Source organism: Lonchura striata, chromosome 11 (assembly GCF_046129695.1).
Source record: "Lonchura striata isolate bLonStr1 chromosome 11, bLonStr1.mat, whole genome shotgun sequence".
Classification (NCBI taxonomy): Eukaryota; Metazoa; Chordata; class Aves; order Passeriformes; family Estrildidae; genus Lonchura; species Lonchura striata.
The window spans coordinates 6,998,609-7,009,045 of NC_134613.1; the positions used below are offsets into that span (position 1 = coordinate 6,998,609).

General features: G+C 60.7%; 1 protein-coding gene across 3 annotated transcripts; it reads right to left on the bottom strand.

The window, feature by feature from the left end:
• Positions 1 to 773: 773 nt before the first annotated feature.
• On the bottom strand, positions 774 to 8,157 carry PARP6 (poly(ADP-ribose) polymerase family member 6). Of its 3 annotated transcripts, XM_021554266.2 has the most exons (22): positions 8,076 to 8,157; positions 7,238 to 7,315; positions 7,022 to 7,116; positions 6,105 to 6,165; positions 5,878 to 5,968; positions 5,722 to 5,788; positions 5,359 to 5,508; positions 4,955 to 5,135; positions 4,316 to 4,369; positions 3,863 to 3,958; positions 3,685 to 3,777; positions 3,485 to 3,610; positions 3,324 to 3,389; positions 3,106 to 3,173; positions 2,849 to 2,897; positions 2,330 to 2,439; positions 2,166 to 2,238; positions 1,942 to 2,011; positions 1,489 to 1,568; positions 1,328 to 1,391; positions 1,107 to 1,191; positions 774 to 1,030 (listed from the first exon to the last, which is right to left on the bottom strand). In XM_021554266.2, exons 1-22 carry the CDS (start codon positions 8,076 to 8,078, stop codon positions 928 to 930), a joined length of 1,863 nt encoding a protein of 620 aa, XP_021409941.1. In that variant the 5' UTR covers positions 8,079 to 8,157; the 3' UTR covers positions 774 to 927. The 3 variants fall into 3 exon arrangements, 2 of the variants coding, with proteins under 2 accessions (XP_021409941.1, XP_021409940.2); XM_021554265.2 differs by lacking the exon at positions 8,076 to 8,157 and having other exon boundaries at positions 2,330 to 2,442; positions 7,238 to 7,412; XR_002467665.2 differs by lacking the exons at positions 774 to 1,030; positions 1,942 to 2,011 and having other exon boundaries at positions 1,143 to 1,191; positions 2,330 to 2,442.
• Between the last annotated feature and the right edge of the window lie 2,280 nt (positions 8,158 to 10,437).

The window sequence follows — 10,437 nt, forward strand, 5'->3', positions numbered from 1 at the left end:
GCAGCACTGATGCCAGGGGGGCTGCTACGTGGGGTCCCATGTTCCCATCCCTAAGGCACAATCCCTTTTCCGTTGTGTTCTGCCTCCACAGCACCATCTATTCTACTCCACAGGGGGAGTAGTTCCCTCCCAGCCCTATCCCAAAGCTGCATCAATTCTCTATGGCACTTCCCCACCATCCCGTCCCATCCTGTCCCCTCAATCCCATCCCTTCCCCAACATACCATTCCTTGTTTCCTGCTCCTTCTCCACAATCCTATCCTTTTCTCATTATTCCATCCCTTACCTGTGCCCCCATCCCTTCTCCAGGTTCTAATCCCTTCCCTGTGCCCCTATTCCTCCCTCAATCTCCCACCCTTCCCTTGAATCCCACTCCTTTGCCATGACCCTGTCCCATCCCTTTCCTGTGATCCCATCCCTTTCCTTGTGCCACTTGACTTTCCTCACAGTCCCATTCCATCCCTGTACCCCCATGCCTTCTCCAGCATCCACTTCCCATACCCCACACTTAAATGCCAAGTTCAATCCACAAACACCGATTCCTTTTCTCTTTTTTTTTTCCTATGTTTTTGGGTTTGTTTTGGTTGTTTGGTTTTTTTTTTTTTTTTGCTTCAGTTTCTCGTATCATTGATAAAAACGCCGTCGCTGCCAACGCCAGGAGGGGCCGTCCCCAGCCACGCCAGACCCACGGCTCCTTCTCCAGGCTGCCACAGAGTTAGGGACAGTGGGAAGGGGACAGGGAGGGGATAAGGGACCACTGAACCTGCCTGGTGCTCACAGGGTGCCCAACGCCTATGTACAGGTGGAGCCGCAGGTGTTGCCCTGGCTCTGCCCTGCCCGGGGGGCTCAAAACCTGCTCGGCCCCTGCCCAGTCTTGCCCGGGGGCTCACTCGGTGCCCGGGGCTCCCAGGGTTCCACTGCCACCACTCAGTTTGTGTACACCTGAGTCCCGATCACACGCATGATCTCCTTCTGGATTTTGGGGTCCTGAGTATTGATATTGGCATCTCCCACTTGGCCATCTTCGTACCTGGAAGAGGAGAAGCGGGTGAGGGGGGTTCTGCGGGGGTCCCGCAGGTGCAGCAGGGGGGGCACGCTGGACTCACACAAAGAAGAAGCGTGTGCAGACGTGGTCCGAGACAGGGCAGACCCAGATGTTGCCATGTTTCTGCAGGTCCTTGGAGGTGATCACTGCTGGGGCAAGGGGCTGTTGGAGGTGGGATGGGGGACACAGGCCCATAGCGGGGATCCTCCATCCCTCCACCCACCTGGTGACCCCAAGGGTGCTGCCTGTCCCCCCCTCCATTATCCCCCCACATCTCCACACCTTCGCAAAGCGCGATGCAGTTCAGGTTGCGGCTCTGGAGGAAGCGGGACTGGATAGAGCGGGTCTGTGGGAAGAGCAGCTGGTGTTACCACCCTGTCCCAAATATCTATGGGTGCCATGTCCCCATTCCCATCCTACCCTGGTGTCCCCTGGCCCATCACCTGGGGGATTGTGTTCATCCGGTTGTACCGCTGCACCAGCTCATCCTTCGAAGGCATCCGGTGCTGCCCTTTCCCCATTCCTGTGGAAGAAGCAAGGTGAGGGCTGTCAGTGTCTCAGAAAACACCCTGGGGTGATGTGGGGACACATGCCACAGACAGGGATCACCACCCTCAGTGCTCCTGAGCCCTGGGAACCCCCCAGAAGTGTGTGCAGCAGCTTCTGAAGCCTAGAAAATGTTGGGGGTTTGATTCTTTGGCATATGGGAAATCCCCAGCCCGGCTGGGAAGAGGCTGGTGTGATGGGATGGATATGGGATGCTGCCACTCCTGCACAGCTTCTCCAGCCAGCACAACGCCAAACCTCCCCGGGCCCATGCAGGGGCTGGGAATGGGAGCGCAGGCAGGAGGACCGGGCAGCACAGGCAGGACCGGGCAGTGCAGACAGCCTCTTACCTGAGTATCCAAAGGAAATACTGGAGATGGGGCTCAGATAGATGCCCTTGCCATAGGCTGCTCCATGCAGCTTGCAGGAAAACACCAGGGTGAGCATGTGGGATCACCCCAACTGTTCGGGCAGTAGTGGAGGAAGCCTGGCACTTCCCAATGTCTGCTCCCTCCCTGCCTTCCTGCCCGCCTGCTGCCCTGGGGTGTGCTGGGTGCAGGGAGCAGACTGGTACCTGCAGTTTGGTGTAGGAGGCGTTGACCAGCCCATTGCGGAGGATGGAATGCCAGTTCTCAATGTGAGAGCCACTGGAAAGAGCCAGTCCTGCATCAGCCCCTCGTCCATCAGCCCCACAGCACCCACCCCATGCACCGCTCTCCCCCCACTCTGGCCACTCACTGGAAAGCGAAGGTGCTGCCGTAGAGTTTCTTGGCCGTGCGGAACCGGGCTTCCTTGGCCGGGGGGCTGCTGAGCAGGAGGAACTGGTGGGAGGTGTGCATGAACTTCAGCTGCTACCAGGGTAGAGCAACGGCAGTGCCAGCAGGAGAGAGGACAGACAGACAGAGATCAAGCACGGCTGCCAGGCCCTGGATCCAGCCCAGCCTGGTTCTGGGGACTCCAAGTCTGCCAGAAGGGTCCTTCACTTACGTGTCTTGCTCCCATCCCACAGCCTGTGCCAAACACCCCACATCCTATATCCCGTGTCCCAACTCCCATATCTCCCAGGCTAGAACCCCACTCAGAGGGATCCATCCCACATCCCAGACCCTTCCATCGCCCATCGCACATCCTTACATGCCTCATCCTGCAGCCCATAGCCTACATCCTGCATCCCATCTCCTGTATCCCTCCACTCCATCTCCCATATTCCATACCCTCCATTCTGCACCCCACCTGGAGCCTGGCCTGGCCCCTTACCCTGCTGAGAGGCAGCTTGACAATGTGGGATCTGTTGCTGGAGATTATCCTTGGGAAGAGGAGGAGGAAGAGGAGGAGGGTCAGAAAAGTTGATCCCAACCTGCCCCAAGATCACTAGATGCCCAGGACCCCCCAGGAGAAAAGAGATGAGAGGGCTGTGCCACAGATACCTGGCTGCCCCCCACTCCATCCCATGTCCTGGGGAATGTGGGGCAGTGGGAGGGACAAGGGGCAGCAGGAGAGGGCCTCAGCCTTACCACTGCAGGAGGGGATGTGCCAGGGGGTCCAACTTGTCCATCTGCTTCTTGATCTCCAAGTAGGACCCCTGGCAAAGGCAAGATGGGGTGCAGGTGGGTCCCCCAGCATCCACCCAGCCATGGGCAGATGGAGATCAGCAGCAAAATGCCACTCCCACCTGGATCCCGCACCGGGGAGGTCACACGGGGCCAGGGGGCTGTGGGGCCATGCCATGTACCTGAGTCATCTCCCTGATGGACATCACACTGTCCAGAGCCTTCTGCAGCCGCTCGTAGTTCTTCTTCTGCACATGGGGCAGGAGAGGAGTGGCCATCAGAGGGGTCTTTGGTAGTCCCCATCACCCCTGGTGTGGGGGAGCATTGTCCCCCCAGCGCTTACCTTGGGGTTGAAGGCCAGAGTTTTGGGGTCGTTGGGGTCCACCACGGAGGGGTAAGGCTCAAAGATGATGCTCTTGCGAGGGGACTCGAGGGCAGCGCGGCACATGGCCACCAGCAGGTCCACCACCTTGGGACACAGCAGGGACTGAAGGGACAACTCTCCATGGGGCTGGAGGGGGTCACCACTGCCCCCAGCCCTACCTCAGCACCCGTGGCCACCTCCTCGGCCGCACCGGACATGACACCCAGGGTGTAGAAGGAGAAGACGCAGAGCTCCCGGGTGCACACGGCCGGCTGTGGAGGGGACAGCAGAGTGGTGAGTGTCAGGGACGGTGACACAGGGGCACAGCCCACATGTGGCCTGGCCCTGCCACCCCACCTTCAGCATGGAGCCGTTCTGGAAGACGTGCTGCTCATCACACACCACGCAGTACTCATTGAGCGTCGGGATCCGCTGCTCCGCGTACTTCATGATCTGAGGGGAAGCATGGAGGCAGTCAGGCCCTGCTGCGGACATGGAGCTTGGGGGATGCTCCAGGCAGTGGGATGGGCATGAGTGGGACTCTGGTCAGTGGGGAGGATGATATAGGCAGTGGAGTGTGGATAAGTGGGATGTCAGGCACTGGGGAAGATGTTCTGGGCATTGGGATGGGGTTGAGTCCAATGTGGAACAGCGAGAAGGACACTCTGGGCATCAGGATAAGGATGAGCAGGACATGGGGTAGTGGGGAGAATGCTCCAGATGGCAGGATGTGCATAAGTGGGAAGTGGGCCAGTGGGGAAGGATGCTCTGGGCAGCAGGCTGAGGATGAGCAGCACGCTGGACTCTCACCTGCACGAGGAAGCCGTACTCCAGCGTGGGGATGTTCTTGCAGTGGCCGCCGACCTGTGAGAGCCAGAGCCGAGCCAGCTGCATTATCCCCTTCCCACACGCAGCCCCAGCTCTGCATGGCACGGGCAGCCCCCAGCTCCCCCCGGCACAACAGGACCCCCAACATACCAAACCCCTGGCACAGCAGGACCCCTGACGTTCCAGTGTGCCCCGGCACAGTGAGACCCTCCAACATGCCAACCCCCCGCAAACACAGCAGGACCCCCAACAACCCAACACCCCCAACACAGTGGGATCCTTGACATGCCAACACCCCTTGGCATGGTGGGACCCCCAACATGCCAAACCCCTCCTGGCACAGCTGGACCTCCGACATCCAAACACCCCCTGGCATAGCAGGACCCCCAGCATGCCAACATTCCCTGGCAGAGCAGGTATGCAGCACCAGGAGTGGGGTAAAATCCCACTGGACCCCACAGCCAGGCCCCAATTCCCCAAGACTGGGGACAAGAAACTCTGCAGGGGCTCCCCCCATCCCATGGCGGTCCCAGCAACCCACAACAAACAATCTGACCCCAGAGGAGCCCCTGGGAAGGGGAAAGAAGAGAAAAGCAAACCCCAAGGTGGGGTGGCACCCACCAGGATGTTGAAGGGGGCAACACCTGCCTGGGTGCTGGCGGGTGGGTAGCCAAAAACTTCCACCTTGGGATTCTTCACCATGCAGGACACAGAGCGGTTCATCAGGCGGTTCACGCGAGGCTCAGGGATGCCCAGTTTGCCCTTCAGCACCGAATCTTGGATAACAGGGAAGCTGGGAGACCTGCAGGCACACAATCCCCCTGAGCACCTGTTTGTCACCATTCCCTGCTCCTCCATCACCCAGTGCCAGATCCACCCAACTTGTTGGGAGCAACCTCTGCCTGCCTGGGATCTGGTAGGGAGCAGCAACATCCAAGTGGGGAAACTGAGGCACAGTGTCAGGCCTCACCCAGGATGAGGGGATGGAGGGCTCGTCCCCTGTGGGGACAGCATCGGGACCTTACTTGGGGATGGGTGAGAAGATGCTGAGACCAGCACGGAACTTCTTGATGGTGCCGCTTGTCTTGAACCAACTGTGCCGCTTCTCCTGCTGGGTCTTCAGGAAATCATTGCTGAGATGTTTCCATTGCTGGGATGTGAACATGCCCAGGATCCTGGCAAACAGGGGGGACAGCGCCCATGGGTGCTTGGTGGTCCATTGACACCCCGAGCCCACACACGGTGGTGCGCCCGTCACAGGATTGTGTGGTGGATAGAAGGCGGTGGAGAGGGGACGTGTGGCACGTGACCAGTTTTGGGGCAGAACAGTGACTCTGTGAGCCACCCCACCCGCTACCCTGGTGTGCCCACCATGTTTCAGCTCTTACTTCTTCAGCTGCAGACCCAGCCCGAAGCCCTCCTTGTTGGACGGCTGGAAAACCTCGATGGACGGTTCTGTGGGGAGAGAGGAGGACGAGCCATCGGTGCACCACTGTGCCTGTCCTGAGGGACAGGGACAACACATCCCGCCCGTCCCCACTCACCGGGGCCATCGAGGTACTGGGAGAGGGAGAAGCGCAGGCGGAGGACGATGGGCTCCGTCCGCAGCACCTTCCAGGCCGTCGCCACCTCCTCCTGCCAAGGCAGAGACACACTTGGGCACAGCCACGGGAGCTCCACCCAGGCAGGCGGATTTGGAGACCCCTGGGGCGCACGTGCCCACCCTTCCCATGCCCTCCCCAGCACTGCTGGGGGCACCCCAGGCTCTCACATCGAGGAAGCTGATGTTCACATGGAGGTCGATGTCCACGTCGTCGATGGTCCCATACTCCCTGTGAAGACACGCGTTGCTGTGGCACGGGGGGGTGGCACGGTGCTGAAACAGTGGCCCAGTGCCCACTGTGCCGGGGTAGGATCATGGGACAGTGACACTGGCACGTGTGGCTCCCTGTGTATCAAGTGTAAGCACAGGGGGATTGCCCAGAATGCAGATGTCAACCTTGGTAACGCCATAATCAGGTGCCCCAAGGATGGCACAGCTGGTTAGGCAGGGCTACCACTACTGGGTGCTGCAAGATGGCATCGTCAAGTGCCTGGGAATGGCATGTCCAGGTGTGCTGGGGATGGCACTGCTGGATGTCTGAGGATGGCACAGCCAGATAGCCCAGGGATGGTACTGCTGGATGTCTGGTAATGCCATGGCCAGGTGACCCAGTGATGCCACAGCGGAGAGCCCTGGACACAGCATAGCTGGGTGCCCAGGGATGGCACAGCTGGGTGTCTGAAGATGGCACAGATGAGTGCCTGGGGCTGCCACAGCTGGATGCTCCATAAATGCCATGTCTGGGTGCCCAAGGATAGTAAGGCCAAGCACTCAGGGCATACTGTGGCCAGTGCCCTGGGGAGGGTATGCCTGAGGGATGGCTCAGCCAGGTGCCCTGGGGATGCCATGATCAGATGCCCCAGAGATGGCACAACCAGATGCCCGGGGATGCTGCGACCAGATGTTCTGGTAATACCACGGCCAAGTGTCCCAGAGATGGCAAGGCAGGATGCCTGGGCATGGCACAGCTGGGTGCCCAGGGACAGCACAGCTGGATGCCTGGGGATACTGCAGCTATCCTGGCACGGCCCGGCCACGTGCCTGGGCCTGGCACTGCCCGGTGCAGGGGCAGCAGCTGCACCCACCTGACGGCCACGGCATTCTCGCTGTAGATCTCCTTCACCGCCTCGATGTCGGCGTCCAGCTGCGGGTGCCGGTACAGGTCGGCGGCACAGGTCCCCTGCGGCACAGCACCGTCACACCCAGAGCCTCCCACAGCCTCCTGCAGCCCCAGGCCTGGCATCAGGCTCAGCCTGGGGCTTCCTGAGCCTCCCGTGGCACCAGGGGGACCCAGCACCCACCTGCACGCCATAGAGGAACTCCTCGGATTCATTGTCCCCGTCGGAGTCATCGTCCGTCCAGTACTGGCCCTTGAGGTCCTGGGGATGGAGGGGTGGGAGGCAGCAGGGATGGGGGAGAGGGTTGGGAAGTGGATTAGGGGAGCACATTAACAGGGAGGGAATTAGGGGGCAGCAGAGCTGGTTCTGGGGAGAGGGCTGAGGGCAGTGGATTGAGGGAACGATTTGGGGGGAGCAGTAATATGGGGAGAACAACAGGGGTTGGGGGGAGTGTTTGGGGACAGCAGGATGGGGATGTGAAATGTGGGCAGTGGGATGGGAGGAATAATTTGGGGCACAGTGGGATGGAGGAGCAGGCTGGGAAAGGGAGGATGGAGGGAGCAGATTAGAGGGGAGCAAGATGGAGACAGCAGGATGGACCATCAGGATGGTGACACTGGAATGGGGGAACAGGATGAGAACAGTGTGGGGGAGCAAGATGGGAACAGAGGAATGGAGAACCAGTGTGGGAGAGCAGGATGGGACAGCAGGATTGGGAAGCAGGATCAGCAGGATGGAGGACCAGGATGGGAACAGCGGCACGGAAGACCAGGATGGAGGACCAGGACGGGGACTGCGCATGGAGCTGCCGGGGATGCCCGGCCGATCGCGACGCGGGGCTCCCTCCTCCTGCTGCGGCCCCATCCCCGCCCCGAGCCGGGGGACCCCGGGGGAACACCGAGGGCCGCTGCCCCTCCCTTGCCCCGAGCCCCGCGGGCCCGTCCCGCCCCGCTGGCGGGCGCGCTGCCCCGCGGCCGTGTCCCCGTGTGCCCGGGTCCCCTCCCGCGTCCCGGCCCCTCACCATGTCAGCGCGGGCCGGCCGCCGCGGGCACGGCCGCCATGCTGCCGGAGGGCCGCGCCTGACGTCACGGCCGCCGCGCGCGTCACCGGCGGCGCCGCCATGACGTCACCGCCGGGCCCCCCCGGGGCGGCGCGGCGCCATGGCGGGGCCGGAGCTGCGGGCGCAGCGCCCCGGATCCCCGTGCCGGGGGTTCCCGGCCAGCACGGGGACGTGGGGTGGCCATGGCGGGTCTCCCTCGCGGTGACCCCACGGTCCAACACAGACCCCGTGTCCCCAGCGCACGGTGACCATTTTGGGTCCCCTCCCTGACTGCCACAGCGTTCCCGCAGCCCAGCCAGTGTCCCCAGTGCAGAGTCCCCGATGTCCCCAGTACAGAGTCCCCAATGTCCCCAGCCCACTTTCCCCAATGTCCCCAGTACAGAGTCCCCAATGTCCCCAGTACAGAGTCTCCAATGTCCCCAGCCCACTTTCCCCAATGTCCCCTGTACAGGGTCCCCAATGTCCCCAGTACAGAGTCCCCAATGTCCCCAGCCCAGTTTCCCCAGTGTCCCCAGTACAGAGTCCCCAATGTCCCCTGTACAGAGTCCCCAATGTCCCCAGTACAGAGTCCCCAATGTCCCCAGCCCAGTTTCCCCAGTGTCCCCAGTACAGAGTCCCCAGTGTCCCCAGCCTAGTGTCCCCAATGTCCCCAGCCCAGTGTCCCCAGTGTCCCCAGTGCAGAGTCCCCAGTGTCCCCAGCCCAGTTTCTCCAGTGTCCCCGGTACAGAGTTCACAGCGTCCCCAGTACAGAGTCCCCAATGTCCCCAGTGCAGAGTCCCCAGTGTCCCCAGTACAGAGTCCCCAATGTCCCCAGCCCAGTGTCCCCAATGTCCCCAGTACAGAGTCCCCAGTGTCCCCAGCCCAGTTTCTCCAGTGTCCCCGGTACAGAGTTCACAGCATCCCCAGTACAGAGTCCCCAATATCCCAGCCCAGTTTCCCTCATGTCCCCAGTGCAGAGTCCCCAATGTCCCCAGTACAGACTCCCCAATGTCCCAGCCCAGTTTCCCCAGTGTCCCCAGTACAGAGTCCCCAACGTCCCCAGTACAGGGCTCCCAGCTCCCCAGCACAGGGTGACTATTTTGGGTCCCCTCCATGGACCACAGGCTTCCCAATGTGCCCACTACAGAACCCCTCTGTGGTCCCAGCATACATTTGGGGTCCCCAGATGGCTGTCAGAGCGTCCCTACAGTCCAGCACAGGGTCTGTGGGACAGGTCCCTGTGTTAATGGCATGTCCCCAGTGTCACCACGGTGCCAGTGTGGAGCCACTGTCATGGGTCACAGGCAAAAGGTCCCCATGGTTCTGGGATCATGTCCCCAATACCTCCAGCACGGGGTCCCCAGTACAACCAGGCAAAGGCCTTCATGGATTTGCCATTCAGTGTCCATGTTGTGTTCCCACACAGCTGGGACAGTGTCCCCTGTGGCCCCAGCATCTCCAGCCTGATCTCTCTTGACCCCAGCACAGTGTCCTCAGCACTCCCAGCACTGATTACTTAGGTTTTAAGCTTTTCTCTTCCATTCTGTGTTGGCGTGCAACTTTTAGCTTTATACCGAGTGTTACTGGGATCTTTTCACAGGGTGGCTGAAGACAAAACAATCCTGCTCTAGGTGGAGACTCAAGGACAAGCTCTTCAAACTTCAGGCCCAGAGCATAAACAACATGAAATGAGTACAGCAGGCAAGCAAGCAAGGAGGATGAAACTTCATAATTTGGAGCTATTAATTGGAAAGTTAAATCCTATATGCAAAAAGACTAAAACTTATAAAAATGTCAGATCTCGTGACCAAGCCTTCTTTTCCTTCCATGTTGGAGCCATCTGCCAGGGTGTGGCCTTTGAAGGCACTTCAATAGAAACCCACTCTATTCTTCCTAACACCATCTAGCCTCAGTTCCAGCTGTTTAAGGCATCAGCACCATGTCACCAGCATCTCCAGCCTCGTGTCCCCAGTGTTCCCAGTACTGTGTCCTCATAGCCCCACTGCAGAGATTCCACACTGCTCGCCAGTGTCCCCATTGGAAGGTCTCGGGACCCTCCAAAGCACCCCAAAACACCCGGAGCCGCTGTCCCCCCCAGAGTGAGGGACCCCTGAGGTGTGAGCTGGGGGTGTCAGTGTGAGTAGGGGGGCCGCGGTCCCTTTAAGAGCGCCGCGCCGGGCCGCGGTCCCTTTAAGGCGACGGCCACTCTCCGTCCGCGCGCGCGGCAGCTGTGCCGCCTCCTCATTGGCCGGCCGAGCGCGTGCTGTGACTCAGCGCCTCCCCCGTGCTTTGTGCGTCCGCCCCTGAAAGTAGCCCCGGCGCCCCGCCCTTGCGGCCCCCGGCA

Coding starts and splice junctions, on each gene's coding strand:
- PARP6 (XM_021554265.2), bottom strand. CDS start 7,384: ATGTGCTCCCCTAATCCACTTCCCAACCCTCTCCCCCATCCCTGCTGC. Junction 3,778..3,862: donor AGAACGGCTCCATGCTGAAG/GTGGGGTGGCAG, acceptor TCCCCTCCACAG/CCGGCCGTGTGCACCCGGGA. Junction 2,239..2,329: donor GGCAGCACCTTCGCTTTCCA/GTGAGTGGCCAG, acceptor GGCTCTTTCCAG/TGGCTCTCACATTGAGAACT.